The 17,724-nt window shown below is 31.0% G+C and overlaps 1 protein-coding gene across 1 annotated transcript; it reads left to right on the top strand.

The window, feature by feature from the left end:
* The first annotated feature begins 8,089 nt into the window (after positions 1-8,089).
* On the top strand, positions 8,090-15,594 carry LOC143041977 (uncharacterized). The gene is made up of 5 exons (XM_076214168.1): positions 8,090-8,304; positions 8,801-8,892; positions 10,452-10,530; positions 11,408-12,095; positions 13,409-15,594. The coding sequence occupies exons 2-5, from the start codon at positions 8,802-8,804 to the stop codon at positions 13,613-13,615; spliced, it is 1,065 nt and encodes a 354-aa protein (XP_076070283.1). The 5' UTR covers positions 8,090-8,304; position 8,801; the 3' UTR covers positions 13,616-15,594.
* The last annotated feature ends 2,130 nt before the right edge of the window (positions 15,595-17,724 follow it).

The following is a 17,724-nucleotide window of genomic DNA, read 5'->3' on the forward strand; positions in this document are numbered from 1 at the left end:
CGACGACGCCAACGTGATAGCAATATACGACCAAAAAATTAAAATTTTTGCGGTCGTATAAAAAGTAGAGGATTGATTTAAAATAACCAAAAGTGAGCAAACAGTTTTTCATATAGCACCTAGTAAATGAAAAAACACCGCTTACATATTGATAACAAATCTATTATCATTGATGTGGTCATATTTATAAATTAACTGTTTACAAAACTTTCGAATTTTTGAAATACTAAGCAGGCTTTTCAACCAAATATATTACCTTAGCTGTATTTGGCAAAACGTTCAGGAATTTTGGTCCTCAATGCTCTCCAACTTCATACTTTATTTGGACTTTTTGGATTCGAGCCTCACTGATGAGTCTTGTGTAGACGAAACGCGCGTCTGGCGTAAATACAAAATTTAATCCTGGTATCTATGACGATGTTTCATTACTCAACTTTCTGTCAAATATTTCCATTTTGTAAAAGGATAACTTAATTTTCAAACTACCAGCAAACAGGCAGTTGCTACACTACAGGTCTTTATAACATTTTTCATACATTTTGAAAGAATATTTTGGTTTAAGACCTTTAAGATTCAAATAAATCTATAGCATCATATAGTAACATTATTTGCATTAGTTCACCAAAATAAAAGCATATAAAGAAAAATACAACATTACAACATATTTCCAGAGGCAGATTTATCTGGGATTATTTTTTTTTTATGTTTGTAGGGATGTTTGGGTGAGATTTGGTCACCGGCATCTAATTAATTTACTTCTGAAAGAACCAATTGCAAAAAATGAAAGAGACAACAACAGACCAAAAAATGACTACTGTTTTAAGCTTTTAAAAATTCAGAGGTTTCTCTCCCCATTTAAAAAAAAAAAAATATGCATAAAAATATAATACAGAAATTTTGATAAAAGAGATGATTTTTTTTTATTTCCTATCGTTAATTATCCATTTTTAGATGGTGACGTTTCCTTGTCACCATCTTACGGTTTTAACATATATCAACTTGTACGATTCGCTCGTGTATGTAACAACGTTTTAGATTTTAGCGAGAGAAATTTATGTGTTACTGAAAAATAATTACACCTTGGTTTTTGATATCACAAACTAGTCAAAACATTTACTAAATTTTATCATCGGAACAAGGACATCATTCGTAAATAATTTACTCAACGTGCAAACATCTTACACGTTCAGGTATTTCACATCCAATCCGTTATGGTAATATTCTTTACAAAGCACAAAAATATCAGTATTCACCTCAGAAGCTAAGAAAACCTTTAAACAGACTTATTAAGAAGGGATATAGTTACGATACTGTTGTCAGGTCAATAAATATTGCATATTTTGGCTTTAATATTGATTCACTTATAGGGTATTTGCATCAGAATTAAACACATTTATTTTAAAACAAGTTGTTGGCATGACACGAGTTATGTTCTTCTCATATATTTTATGATGGCATAATACTAAACTCTTAACGGGAGGGAATGTGTCTGATATTCATATGATGAAGACATAATATTTCAATTGCTTTAATTGAGGTCTGGAGCTGGCTTGTCATTAACTGCTAGTAGTCTGTTGCTATTTATGTATTATTGTCATTTTTGTTTATTTTCTTTTATTACCTCTTCTGACATCGGACTCGGACTTCTCTTGAACTGAATTTGTGTATTGTTATGCATTTACTTTTACTTTTCAACATTGACTATAAGTATATGGGAAGGGTTGAGATTTAAAAAAAACATGTTTAACCCCGCCGCACTTTGCGCCTGTCCGAAGTCAGGAGCCTCTGGCCTTAGTTAGTCCTGTATGCTTTTTAATTTTAGTTTCTTGTGTATAATTCGGAGTTTAGTATGACGTCCATTATCATTGAACAAGTACTGATATTTGTTAAGGGGCAAGCTGAAGGGCGCCTCCGGGTGCGTGAGTTTCTCGCTGCATTGAAGACATAATGGTGACCTTCTGCTGTTGTCTGTTCTATGGTCGGGTTGTTGTCTTTTTGACACATTCCCCATTTCTATTCTCAATTTTATATAATAAATTTGAATTTTCTAACATCTTCAACAAGAACCCACAAAAAAGTAATATGATTCTATCATCAGAGGAAGTTACACATAAATGTGTTTTATATTACAAAAAGCAAATTTGTGAGAATATTTACATGGTAATTCTTTCATTTTTAGCTTTGATTTTTTTTTACTTCATTTAAAAAGTATGTATAAATCAAGTCAAACTTCAACGTATAGAAAAATCAATTCATATTTACGACATAACAAGTTTTAGTGGGGTTGGAAACTGAGAAATTGGCATATTACGGAGTTTCGCGACCGGTTGACATTTTTTCAAAATTTTTAGTCAAGTACCTTGTGTTATATTAAGGTATACAGGATTTTTTTTCTGAGACAAGTGCCTGTGGACACCAGTAATGAAAAATCAACAATAGTTGGTGTGTTGTAGTCAGAATTACAACATCTCATTCATGGGAACTAGTTGGTCAACCACCTTTGCCATGGTAGTCTATTGACATTAAATCTTGGGCATGTTAAAGCTTAAAAATTAAATGGTCAAACCTCCGAAAATTACAATTAGACCACCATCATTATCTTCTTGAAATTACATGTATATGTACATGCATATTAATATTTTGGTATCTGCCATATTCCGTATACTATTGTTACTTAATATAAAAAAAGAAGATGTGGTATGATTGCCAATGAGACAACTCTCCACATGAGATCAAATGACAAAGAAATTAACACCTATAGGTCACCGTTTATCCTTCAACAATGAGTAAATCCCATACCGCATAGTCATCCAAGTAAGAAAAAGACACATAAAAGGAACATGAATAGAACAATTCAAACATAAAATTCTTGCAGGTTCTTGGATACCATCTCGCACATTAAAATCACATCTTCCAGAAACGCACCTTATGTGATATCGATCCTCTTCACAATTTCAGCTTTTCCTTCTATCCGAAATAAAAATTGTGGAACTTATTTTATCAAATCAAATCAATTCAAATCAAATATTGTATTGCCGTAGAAACTTTACAGTTTGTGACCAACATATATCAACACAATAAACATATATAAATACACATCAAACATACACAATAAAAACAGCATCAAAATTTATAACAACAAACAAGCTGTTAAGAGTCCCTTGCCTCAGTTCAAATAACTTTTCCTAGAAGGATCCTAACTTATTTGTTTGAAGATGGATTAAGTAAATAATTATTTACTTAATTCTTCAGTTAAATTATTAAAGTTATTATTTTCAGTACATATGTGTTGAACAAAGACATTCCTTAGAGTTTTATTATAATCACAATAGAGTAAAAAATGTTTCTCATCCTCTAGTATTTTACATTTATGACAAAGTCGTTCCTCTCTTGGGATTTTAAAATATCTCCCCTTTTCAATCAAGAGCCAGTTGAAGAGGGAGTGATCACTTATTCTAAATTTAGTGATTAATCTCCTTATTTGAAAATTAGATAAGATTTAGATGTATATTTAGATAAGATTCTAGTTTGTAATCTTTTTAAAGTTTTTTATATAGATAAAATTTACTTTTATCCTCAATGTTTTCAAATTAGTTTCAATTAAATCTTCATATCTATTTTTCATTTTTAACTTTATATCGTTTTTTTATTTTATTTACATCTTTTATGTCCTTACAAGTAGAAAACCTATAAAAGTCATTATTAGTCTCTTCGACAATATATTTTGCATATGTTTACCATGAATAAGTTCCTGTCAAATCTGGAAGACTGTGCTAGAGAAAAATCTTCCTTAAAAACAATGGATTAATGTTATTAGAATATAGTCTAGCTAAATATAAAAGGGTTGGTGTTTTAATAAAACTTTCTATAGGCAATCTCCCTAATTCAACTCTTGCTTCTAAATTGGATGCATTTTTTCTTATTCTTAGAGTAGATTTACAAAATTTAAGATGTATATTTTCAATAGGGGTTTTGTCTGTCAAATCGAGCTGATTAATTTGTTTTCCTGAAGATAAGGCTCTGTTTTTGGCTCTATGAAAAGAAATATATGTATCCAAATATGTTACTTCTGAATTATAGGTCATAATTGGTTTTACTAAAGAATCAAAAAGATTATTTGCTACTTTTATAGGTAGATGGTAGATCAATGATTCAGTATAGGATTTTATTGCAAAAAATATTTTGTTTGCCTTTTTTGTGAGCTCTAAAGTACTTTGTGATAAATTTCCATTACATTTTATTAACATTCCCAAAAATGAATATTCGGATACGTTCTCTGGTTTTATTCTCATAGTAGATATGTGATGTTTCATCATTTTGTTTTAACCGACTAAAAATCATAGATTTTGATTTGTTTGTATTCAAAGAGAGTTGCCAATATAATTTAACATTATTTAAACTGTTTTGAAGACACTCTTTTGATTCTGACAGGATTTAAAGGTCATCCGCAAAAAGGAGGCATCCCACCTTACTATTTATAAGCTTAAGGGGACTTGAATCATTTCCCTCAATTTTTTTACAATATCATTTATAAAGACATTAAATAAAGTTGGGCTCACCCGTCTAGCATTATCAAAATATTCTGATACATAATTTTTATATATTAAAGATGATTTGGTATTTAAGTATTGTTGTTTTATAACTCTGTAAAAAGACCTGCCAACTACCATTTTGCATAATTTATAAAGTAAAGCAGTTCTCCATACTGAATCAAAAGCCTTGTTCAGGTCTATAAAGCAGGCATAAATCTTTTTTTTTCTTCATTTAAATATTTATTAATCTAGAACTTCAAAAAAATGTTATCATTTATTCTGTGATTTATCAGAATCTTTTGGCAATATTTACCGATCTACAGGTTTCTTTTATACGTAAATCTCTGAAACGTTATTGCCCACACAGCTAGCTGTGTTCCCTTAAAGGATCATCGTTAAAAATTTATTAATGTATTTAAATAAAACTTATCTTATTCTAAATGTTGAAAGGAATTGAAATTTCCGAATGGAAAGTTTGGCATGCTCAAAATTTAATAACAGGGATGTACATATTATATACACGAAGCAGTCATAGTATGTTGGCCAATATGTAGATTTGATATCAATAGCAGTGTTATCTAAATAAAATCTACTAGAACACACCCGTATATCGCGGGTCCGTGACTGAATTAAAGTATATAACTATGCGCAAGCCTTATTTTAGTATTAGTATTGTCATCTGATAAAGTCATGCTGATTATAAGATACACAGTTTTCTCTGCTTTCAAATCTTTCTGTTTGAACCCGTCGAACTGGAACTTATCAATTATTGATAATATTAATTATTTGGAAAACAAAAGGTCCTGGAATGGAGTATTTTTTAATCAACAGCATTGTCCTATATTAGTTATAAATATTGAATTCTTTGATTCGCTGTTTTACGTCATGCCCTCTAACAAATTGAAAACTGTACCTATACGCCATATTTTAGTCCAGATTTTTAGTATTCATATTGTTATCTTAGAAAGTCTAACTGATTAAAATACTACAATAGGTAACAATTTGACAATTAAGTAGTGTCAACCCTGTGATTATGACCCGTGTAATACTATATAGCATATTAATCCTGAAAACACCGTTTGGTGGTGCGCCTGTCAGATGCGGAACGTACAGATAAGGTAATCGGTAACAGGTGAATATACTATTGGTATCGGTACCGGACTCGACCCGGAACTTCTTAATTATTGGCAATATTAATTACGTGGAAAATCAAAGTACTGAAGTACTGAACATCGGATGACCGCAGGTTCTTGTGGATGGTCAAAAGCACATGTCACAGAAACAGATCACATCTCTATACCTGAAACTTGGGTTAATTTACAGAGATATTTTTTTCTGATACAAGTTCGTGCTTGGATGATAAATAAATGACAGGAAATTCAACCTCACCGTAATAACTATTATATTGTAGTGCAAGAAATCAGTATACCTTGGACTATTATACTTGTATAATAATAGTCGTAGAGAATACACTGGTTTGTTGTTATATATATTATTAATATTACGATTGCATACATGTATGTACCGATTATCAGGTTGTCTGCATGTTGATATCGTAAAATATCAGCTGCGAGACATAATATTAAGCTTTTTGTCGAGTAAGCGCAGCGAACGAGATCAAAAAGCCTTCATATTATGTCGAGCAGCTGATATTTTACAATATTAATGTGCCGATAACCTGATAATCGATTTATCAGGCTGCATTTGCGTCTTTTGGAAGTATTGTCTTAGTTTCACCAGCAACCGGAAGTTGTCTTGATAAGTTCGGGTCAAACTTATCAACGTCGGTTCAAACATTATGACGTCGCTGATATGTCCGGGTCAAAGTTATTAAGGCCAGGTCAACGTATTTGACGTCACAAAGCCGTGATATGGAGTTTTATTAAGAGCTGAGCAGATTGATATAGACAGTTGGACGACCGATAAATATCATTTTCATCTATTTGTATATATGATAATTCTATTCTACTATTATTATAGTGCAGTGCAAGTGCATGGTGGACACTCTTCTGTAAAAAAATCAAAGCCTTAAAGGCTGTAAAAGCAATTGCTGCCATGTTAATGTTTTGGGACGTCTAGTGAAAAGCAAGAAGGTTTTGACTTTATATCAATAAAAGACTTAAGCAGAAAATCATTTTTAATATGTTTTATATTTCACAAGGAGACAACAAGTTTACCAGGCTAAAGTTGGGGGTAATTATGGATTATCCCCTGGTAGTGTTTGTAACTGGGCAATAATTACTTTTATTTATTTAATTTTAACAATTTTCATAATTAATTTAAATTTAAATTAACCATTCAGTTAAAACATTTCACCTTTCGAGACGCTAATGTTGAAAAATGGGACAGAAATAAAATAACTTACAAGACATAAACATGTAAAAAATAAATATATATTTCAGCTTACTAAAAATATTTTCATAGTGTTACTTTGACATCATTTCTTAAAACTAAGTCCCACACATAATTGTTCATTTGATATGTGTCATCCTCATGCGGTACGAGAAGTTTTCATGTTGCTAAATAGTCTTCTTGTCGCTTAATTTATTCTTCTTGTCCGTTCTTGACGCTTCTTGTCGCTAAAAGTTCTTCTTGTCGTTATTAGTGAGACCGCTATTTTTAGAATACAGGTGGTCATTTACACTACACGTATAACCTGCTGTGTAGTGATTTTTATTTTACGATAAATTTATGAATGAACGATAATTTTATGAATGAACAAGAGCACCTGACCTCTTTCTGAAACACCAATTAAACATATAAAATCGTATTTATTAAGATATAATTCAGTCAATTTTTCACCACTAAATCAACAACTGAAATGATTCCATATTTTGTTGAAACATCGTACAACCGGAGAACAGAAATCGCAGGTATGAAAATGCACTTTTTCACTGGTGTTGAAAACCCAAAACTAATTTGACTAGAATTTATGAATGACGGAAATTTAAGCGATAACAATACATCGGAGTGACCTCAAGGTCATCCTCTGTAACAAAAGGGCCTGGAGTGGTGTAATTTTTAATCTACACCTTTGTACTATATTAGTTATATATAAAGTTGAATTCTTTGATTCGTCGTTTTTACGTGATGACGGCTGACAAATTGGACCTCGTAATTTTAGTATTATAGATGACCAGTTGGTACTGCATTAAATTAGTGTCTCATAACAGTCCTGAACAATACATATAAACTAAATATTAGATAAAAAACTACAGCTATTTTTAGTGTTTGGTACAGGTTGATTGTCACTGTGCACCACAGTTTAAACTATTTACCTCTTGGGAAGAAAAAAAAAAACAGATACTCTCTATGTCAGAAAACACTGTCAAACATCCAACTATTTTACCCCTCCCCCCTTTTCATACTTTCCACACTGATATGTGTCCACACTTGTTGGCCTGTAGGTCAACGTCAAATAACGTCACAATACACGAACTTTATATCATGTATAATATTCTTACGCCATATTTTTGTAGATCACTTTATTTCACATAGCATCTTAAATTTAAATAAAATCAAAACTGGTATATAATAAGAAAGAAGAAACAGTTCTTTATCGTATATGTTAATAAATCATATTCAAGTTTCTCGCATGCATTATTTTATTCCTGCGCGAAGAGTAAACGTCCTGTTACGTCATAGAAGGTAACCCTCATTCAGCCACCGGATCTGCGAGAACGTGGAAGAACCATAAGAATCGAATCAGATTTGTTAACTTATTGTCGAAAATTCCCGCAGAGGATCTTAGAAAGCTTCACTATTTTTCCAGGTAAGTAACACATTTCATTTACGTGTGCTCCTATAAGTCATCAGGATTGATATTCAGTCTATGTTTGCAAATGTATAATGATCTCTATTTTTTTGTGTTGCTGATCTTTCCCTGCAGTACAAATATCAGCATTTTCATAAGTGGGGGCCCACTGACTGACCTAAGAGGGGGCCCGCTCCAGTCACGCTTCAATGATTCCCTATATAAGCAACCAAATTTTTTCCCAAAAAGGGGGGCCCGGGCCCCCTGGGCCCCCCTCTAAATCCGCCTCTGAATATAATATTATTATTAATCATGTCAATCATGCTGTCTCCATGCTGAGACTGAGAGTAGTTTTGGCTTTTGTCAGTTTTGATTTTAATTTATCCATCATTGAAGTCAACGAACGGAAGGCGTCAAAGCAAAAGCTAAATTGATATGGACGTCATGATTGCTTGGACTACTTACCAGATCAAAATTTATCACAAAAAGCATTTTAATCTTATTCTTGTTTCAGAATGTTTCCTTCTCCAGCCACAGGGCGAAAATCTTGGAATTCATCACCTAAGACTAAGAGTGTGGATGACATGACCCTTGCTCAGGAAAATGGTGAGTAAATTGTCAGTCTAAAACCTTATCAAATGGTTTGTGTATAAATCAAAGGATTATCAATCTAGTAGGTCAAACAGAAACTGTTAACTTTTTTTGTAACTAGTTACTACACAAAGTAACAGTTAGAATAACTCAAAGCATAGTCACTTTTTATATGGATTTTAAATATGCGGAAAAGTAATTTTTTAAACAGTTATTGCATATGCTGAAAAGTTAGATATATATCTCTTAATACCAATAACATAAGTACTAGTATTATAAAAGGGTAATAAAAACACCCATGTCCTTATAAGTTGTGTAGGTTTCTGTAAAAAATACTAATTAAACATATATTTTCATGTTTCATATATGTGATGTAGTCAACCAATCACTTAAGTCTGAGCATCAATTTAAAGAATTAAACAAAAACAAAAAAATCAAAGTATAAAAGGAAAGGAGTTTGGATTATATTTGTGTGTTGCAATGAATTGAATAATGGCTTTTTAAATGAATAATGCATAATGTTTTGCAGAAATTTCAGGTCAGGGGAGATAATGCTGTACAATTATGTATAAGACTTTTAATATGTTTTTTTTTATATAGGCTTTGAAAAAGCATTTAAAACAAAACTATAATTGAAAAGTTAAAAAGATACCAGTAATATATACAATATTCATTAAGTCAACATTTTTGTTTTATGATGTTGTCAATTTCTACAATTCCAGCAAAGGGGAGATAATTCAGTGTTCAATGTAAGGTATTTTATGATGTTTTCTGTTTAATGTTGCATGTTTGACTATCTAACATTTCAATTAACCTTATTCAGTTTGTTATATCTTTATGCTACCTTTATCTTAATTTTATTGATGCACTGCACAGTTTTCAATGGTTAGTGGTTGTCTCTGTGTCATTTATAGTTGCTATTTTACTCTCTTTTTATATATATATTAAAACTAGCTTTTTTTATTAAGTTTAATTGCTATGAAAGAGAAGATGTTTCACTAATCTTGCCTAATCTGTTATTTCACATTTTTCGAACATACTGTTATTAACTATATTATATAAATAAGTAAGTAATTCAACTACAGATTTAAAATAAAACATTTCATTTTTTTTTTCAAAAATTCTTTGTGTTTGAAATTTGCACTATTTGCTTGTTATAATTTTTAATACCTATATATACTTGTCAGAAAAAATTAAAAGTGCTCACCTTTGTTACAGGACTGTATTTTTTTAAGATGATACTTTTTAAAGTTGTTTATTTCAAGATTCATAATTTCATCATCTTTTTAAAGTTTTGTTTGTGAATAAATTTAGTGTACACAGCACTTGTAGAAGCAAAATGAAAATCTGAAGAAAATACTTTACCTTACAACTTCTTTCATTCTTACAGACACTGCACTTGTAGAAGAATTTATCTCAAGATGCATAATTTCATCATCTTTTCAAAGTTTTTTTGTGAACAAATTTACAGTTCATTGCACTTGCAGAAAAATCTGAAAATAAATGCTTTACCTTGCATTTTTCTTTCATTCTTAATTTTTGTTAAGTTTTTTTAACAGAGATTATTATTTCAGGAACTGCATTTACTACTCCTGGAGCTCTTGAGATTGATACAGCTTCACATGCCCATGAACTCAAGAAGAAGGATAAAGAGTAAGTCAAGTTTGCGAAAAACTCATAAATATTTCTTGTGTAATTGGTTTAATTTTAAAATAAAAGGGAACAAACTTTACTTACCAATTAACATCAATTAGATGTCCCTAAGATTATGTGTCCTTAACATTCTGACAGTACATGTGTAGGCTGAACCACACTCCCAGCATCAAACTTATATTAGTCACTGGAAGCTTAAGGGGGCTTGCAGGTCTAAATCAAATTTTTTTTTAATATAGGATTTCCTTACATTTTTTTATAAATCAACTTTATCTTGAAACTTGATAGAATTTTTTTTTCTGTTTTGGTAATCATGGTAATATCTAATTAAAAAAAGAACTAAATCGCTTAAATTTTACAATTATTTAGTTTATGTACAGCTTATTTGAAAACGATAATAATAAATACAGGTCACAGATGAGTTTAAAAAGATATTTCAATTTTAATGGCAAAAAATGGCATTTTTGCACCAAAGGGAAATAATTTAAAGCTTTTTCAATGATATAAACATTTAAAAAGTCATCTGGGGCCAAACCGAATCGATTTTTTTGGTGGATTTTTGTACCATATCCTAAAGTAATAACTAATAGTGTAATAAATGCAATTTGTAATGAAAAAACTAATGTTTGATTTTTCGCTGAAATTTTTGTATTAGCGAGCCTCCTTAAGACTTTTGAGTATGCCTCAGAAAAATATTAAAATTTCACAGACACATGATTTTGTTTATTTATTGAAGATATCTCAGAAATTGAAAATAATAACTTATTTACAAACAGGTAAATTGAGGAAATTACCTACGTAAAATTATGATGTTTTTCATTAGACATACTGTTTTATTTTCATTTTATTACTGATTATAACTACTTTTATTTAATAGATTACTGGATATTTTGAAGAAGCATAAACCTGAAGATACTGATATTGATAAAATCAATATCAATAAGGAACTGGATGATGCTATAAACGGTCTCCAGGCTAACATTGAGAATGATATTGACAGTTTAAAAGCACATAAGGAAATGAACCTATGGCTTATAAATAAAATCAAGAATGAGCACACAGTTCTCAGAGATGAGAAGCACTACATCGAGAAACAGCTGGAATTGGCTAGCAGAAGTTGCAGTGGGCAGAACAAACGCAAGAGCAAAGAGGTTTACCTACTAAACATCACATATGATAAATTAGATCAGAAGGAGAGAAGCTCAAGAAGGCGCATTGCTATTTTGCAAGCTGAGCTTTCCCTCATAATCTTAAAGCTAGATGTGTCAAATTCTAAGGAGGAAAAGCCTATTGTTCCTCCTCTTGATCTGTCAAAACTTGGTGAGCGCAAAGTTTTGCCACCATTGAAGAATGCACCAAAAGCACCAAGAAAAGGTATCAACACTGGTAATAAGAGGATAATGAAGGATCAGGAACCGAAGCTGTCCAACAGGACACCTATCCTGCAGAATTATGAGTTTGTGAGGCCAGCTCCTTCTGTAAGAAATAACAGAAAAATACACCCAAATAAAACTGGTACACTAAATGGTCAAAGGAACCAGCCTGATAAGAAGACTGTCAGACAGGTAAGATAAAAAGTAATGTTGACTGGTGCCATTAATAAAAGGGACAATAAGGTAATGTAACATGATAATAGGACTGTCAGACAGGTAAGATAAAATATGATGTTGACTGGTGCCACTAATAAAAGGGACAATAAGGTAATATCACCTGATAAGGGGACTGTCAGACAGGTAAGATAAAATATAATGTTGACTGATGCCATTAATAAAAGGGACAATAAGGTAATGTCATCTGATAAGGGGACTGTCAGACAGGTAAGATAAAATATAATGTTGACTGATGCCATTAATATAAGGGACAATAAGATAATATCACCTGACAAGAGGACTGTCAGACAGGTAAGATAAAATATAATGTTGACTGGTGCCATTAATAAAAGGGACAATAAGGTAATGTAACATGATAATAGGACTGTCAGACAGGTAAGATAAAATATGATGTTGACTGGTGCCACTAATAAAAGGGACAATAAGGTAATATCACCTGATAAGAGGACTGTCAGACAGGTAAGATAAAATATAATGTTGACTGGTGCCACTAATAAAAGGGACAATAAGGTAATATCATCTGATAAGGGGACTGTCAGACAGGTAAGATATAATATAATGTTGATTGAAGCCATTAATAAAAGGGACAATAAGATATTATCACCTGATTAGAGGACTGTCAGACAGGTAAGATAAAATATAATGTTGACTGATGCCATTAATAAAAGGGACAATAAGGTAAAATCACCTGATAAGAGGACTGTCAGACAGGTAAGATAAAATATAATGTTGACTGATGTCATTATCAAAATGGACAATAAGGTAATATCATCTAATAAGAAGACTGTCAGACAGGTAAGATAAAATATATTATTTTGTTGTTTATACATATTTATAACTTGTCAATATTTGATTGTTTGAGACTATCCCAAGTGTCATTGAAAAAACCAATGGGAGTAAGTGGCATCTAAGCAAACGTCTTACTATGCCTCGTTCACACGTACATTTAATTTGAATTGAATTCGAATCGAATTCGCTAATAGCATACACACACTCTTCTTTTTTTATTTGAATTGATTCCAATTGGCTTATTCGAATTATCCCATTTGCTTTAGAAATATGCTTTTGTTAATACGAATTAAAAGTTAACATCTTTGGACAGTAAAGGGAATTTGACGTGCATTGTAATTCGAATTAGAATTGACGTTAGGATGTAAAACGTTTCGAATGCGAATTAAACTAATTCCAATTAGTTAATGAGAATCAAATTCGAATTACGTGTGAACTCAGCATATTAATCACATTAATCTATTTACCATTTTTTCTAGGTTATATACAAGAATAAGCCAGTGATTACAAGAAAAGATGAGGCCACACAGTCAGAGGTTCTCAAGCTCCCCGATATTGTTAAAGGATCTCAAATGATAGATACTTCAAAGATTGTACCAAAGCAATCCTGTGAATCCAGAAGAACTGCACCAAGTCGAGCAGCTAGGAAACCTACTAACCAGGAGAGACCACCATTTTGTTTTTAGATCAAGTCTACTCTATATTTCTCACACTCAGATCACTAAATTGGAATAATTGAACAATTTTCAGTATAAATGCTGATAATAGTTTGACCTATATAGAATGGTTTATGTATATATTTTGGTGAAGTTTATATTTTTATATTTTCAGTATATATTTATATCTCAGGGAATCAAATTTACAAAATTTAAATTTATTTATATCCTGCTCTTTTATACATAGCAGTATTTTTATGCTATGTTGTACTATCTTAGCTTTTGATTTTTTCTTTAAATTAAAATATTTTATAAAAAATAATATTCTAAACACTATTACTATAAGTCAGATTGATTGATCGATCTTTTCCTTTATGCCAAACCATTTATTCAACCTTCTATATATATACTGTATTACTGAACTCTAGATTATTGCAAGTCAGAAATTAAAAGAAAATAAAAAATTCTCATTTCAAAATCTCATTACCAGAACTTTTTATATTTTTTTCCCATCAAAATTTGCTTTTTTGTTCAAATTAGGACTTCCTTTGCCATCATAGATCAAGTGGCCAATGTATATGTCTTGCAGGATCTATACATGAATCTGATACAAAATATTTCTGTTAATTTGGGAATTGTTCAATCTGTTAAGTTTACATATCCAGTGTCAATGCTTGGCTTACAAGGATATGACAACACTTGGTTCTTTTCTATGTTATTTTTTTCTAGTCTACATTTTGTTAAGTTTAATTTTAATTTGACATTTTTTGCATGTTACTTGTATAGTTTGAAATGATAAAATCCCACTATAGATGCATTTATAGTAGAAGTAGGTCTGACACTGTATTTTACCCGTTTTACCTGAGACTACTATAACACATATACGCATCATGTGTTATAGTAGTCTCAGGTTTTACTTATATTTAAATTTGGTTAAGTTGAAAGAGTACTATATTGTATCAGTTCATTGAGTCTGATATGTAGGACTGTCCTTCTGGCAAAAGTAGGTCACTGGCATCTAACTTTTATTTATGTTCAAATCAGATTAGATTCAATTTAAATCCAAAAATAAGTCTATGTCTTTCATATTTTGTTTAGTGGGGGAGAAAAAGGGCTTTCATATTTTTTCTCGTTTTTTTTTTTTTTTTGATATACTGGTGAAAAACTGCATTGCTCTAAAAACTATTGATCTAAAATTAAATTTTACCAAAACAGCACATAATTTTAATTGTGTATCAGTACTACATGATTTGGAGACAGGGTGCGACCTCTTGTTTGCATGATAAAGTTGTAAGTCACTGGCGTGTATGAAATATGACCGTAAACTTACCTTTTGCTGCATAGTGAGGTCGTAAGTCACTGGCGTGTATGAAATAAGACCGTAAACTTGACCTGCTACAAATCAGAGTGTTTACATTTGGTCTGGGCTTCACAGTTTTCTTTTTAAAGGTAAGGGGGTAGATCTGGGATTTTAAATTTTCTTTTTTAAGATTGATGGTGTGATCTGGGATTCAAAAATTTTCTATTTGAGATCATTTTAGATAGAGTAATGCAGTTTGTGCATCATTTTGTATTTGTAAATTCAGATTCAAAAATTTTGAAAACTTCTTTTTAAAAATTGGACTTTTTAAATTACAGATCTGTATATTGTTTTGATAGAAGTTTTCCAAATTTACACTATTTTATTTATATTTATTTCATATTTAATTGAATATTTTTCCTTTTATTAGAACTGTTAAAAAATTTTACTCAAATTTCCAATATAACCTTTATTGCATGTTATTTTTTCTTTGTTCTGGAGAGAAGTGCAATTATATTCTTTGGTTAATTTACTTTTTTCTTACTTTTTTCAAGGGAATAAACTAATTGTTTATTAAAAAGGTGACATTGCTATTGATTAAGCTGCATTTTTAGTAATGCAAATAATAATCTGAAATGGATTCTCTTATTACTTTTTTCTAATCTTCAACTTATTTTTTTTTTTGTATGTGATAATGACAATTCAATAAAAATTACCTATTTTTTATGTACTTTTTCTGGATATTTTATACCTCATTTGATGAATACTCTGTGCCAGAGCGCAATTAAATTGTCAATATATGTAAATAATATTGTTGAATAAAATTATGCAAAGAAATATAATCTGTGTTTATCCAAAATATATATATATATATATATATATATATATATGTAAGGAAGCAATGTAATCCAACAGATATGTATAACAGGAATAAATGTCAATGAGACAGAAACCCTAATACAAATATTATCAAAAGAGATATTAAGCAGAGAACACCTGCAGTCTTTAATGATAGGGTTTTTTCGAGACACACAAAAACAAACCTAACCACTAAATCTTTACATTGACCAATAATCCATGAAAACAAGGTCAGTTATATGATACATACTAGACAGACATGTAAAACTTACAATCATAACATACACCAATTATAGTTGGCCTTACAGGAAACCTAACATTTGCTTAATGAAGGATCAAAAAGAAGTCGACCAACACTACCAGAAAAATATGTATACCAGACAATCCTCCCGTGCTCTAAATATAGTATCGGAGGTTAAGGCTAAAATACGGTAAATTAGAGTCGTAAGATACATAAGGGATGAACAAACTCACAAGTCGAAAACGAACTGACAAATAGATGGCAAAAAAAGACAAACAACAGTATACAATAAACAACTTTGAAAACTTAGATCGAACCCCACTAAAAACGGGAAGGTTCTAAATATTTATCAATAAACCATGAAAATAAGAACATGTACGTCGTACAATTATTCCATACACCAAATAAAGTTGACTGGTCCGAGATTACTCCCGGCCCCAGCTTGTCTGGCAAAGGGGACGGCCCCAGCTTGTCTGGCAAAACAGCCGTTGGACGTCAGAGTAATCTCGGACTCAAAGTTGACCTGCTTATAGTACCTGAGAAATAGTTATAATAGCGCTAGTATGAAGGTGTAATACCACCATTGATTTTCCCCTATTAGTCTTTGTTAAATTTGCACTTTTCAAAAAATTGTGTAGAATTTATCTTTGTTTCAAATAAAGAAATACTTGGCATGAGTAAAGTTTTATCCTGTCCAGTTCTATAGAAAAAGTTTCACATAACATTTCATTGCATGTAAGAAAATAACCATCATTGGAAGTTAACCAATCAAATTTCTCCCCTTATTCTATCTGTGTACAAGGTTTAGTCACCATGTAACCTCAAGATTACAAAATTTTCTATAGAAATCACAAATAAAAAATAATGGTGTTTTGAAATACCCAAGACATATGATTATGACTCAGAAATAGTTTTACTGCAATAAAATGTAGGATTAATTACCTACAACGGTCAAATTCAAGGGAATATTTTTTTAGACCTACTTTCGTATGCAACCGGATGTGACGTACCATGATTTGGTGGTATTACACCTAAAGAAGACCTTTTTGTTCAATAAACTGAATGTTACTTTTTCCCTTTGTAATACTGGTTATTTCAAGCATTTCTGTCAAGTTTTGTCATAATCAGTTCAATAGTTTGAGAAAAATCTAGTATATTGAAAGACGACATCTACAGCAATTCGATGAAAATTTCTTCGACAAATCCAAACCAAGCCGCATCAAGATAGAATAGAGTGTGGACCAATAAATGATCAAATATCTATCTTATCTGCCTACAAACAGTTGAAAATGATACACAAGATGATTTTAGGAAGATAAAATACCACTATAAACCTCTTTATCTTCTTTATAAGGTCTCTTTGGGTCAATTTATACCTCTCATTTCCTCAAAATTTTAACTTTTCAGGCCAATAAATAAAAATATTGGGGTAACTTTCACTCATTTATGGTAGAAATGTTATAAGAAATGAGTAATTAAAGGCTTTTAGCAGAATGAACAATCCATATAAAAGTTTACTGTCTCCAAGGCGGTTTCAATAAGTCCTTACATAAAAATTAAATTTACGCCGCGTTCCAAAAAGGGACATAAAAGGCTTCTCTTTTAGTGAATAACTTGTCGTTACAACATTAAAAATAATTTCATCTACTTATAACTATATATTTATTTAAGTATTACCTAGGAAAATGTTATATCATAGCAAAATATAAGAAATAAGGAGAAAAAGCCCACCCCCCTCCA

Source organism: Mytilus galloprovincialis, chromosome 8 (genome assembly GCF_965363235.1).
Source record: "Mytilus galloprovincialis chromosome 8, xbMytGall1.hap1.1, whole genome shotgun sequence".
Lineage (NCBI taxonomy): Eukaryota > Metazoa > Mollusca > Bivalvia > Mytilida > Mytilidae > Mytilus > Mytilus galloprovincialis.

What these genes read in the sequence shown, in the direction of transcription:
- LOC143041977 (XM_076214168.1), top strand. Translation starts at nt 8,802, where the DNA reads ATGTTTCCTTCTCCAGCCACAGGGCGAAAATCTTGGAATTCATCACCT. An exon ending in GACCCTTGCTCAGGAAAATG is followed by an intron (nt 8,893 to 10,451) that starts GTGAGTAAATTG and finishes TTATTATTTCAG; the next exon opens with GAACTGCATTTACTACTCCT. An exon ending in CTCAAGAAGAAGGATAAAGA is followed by an intron (nt 10,531 to 11,407) that starts GTAAGTCAAGTT and finishes TTTATTTAATAG; the next exon opens with ATTACTGGATATTTTGAAGA.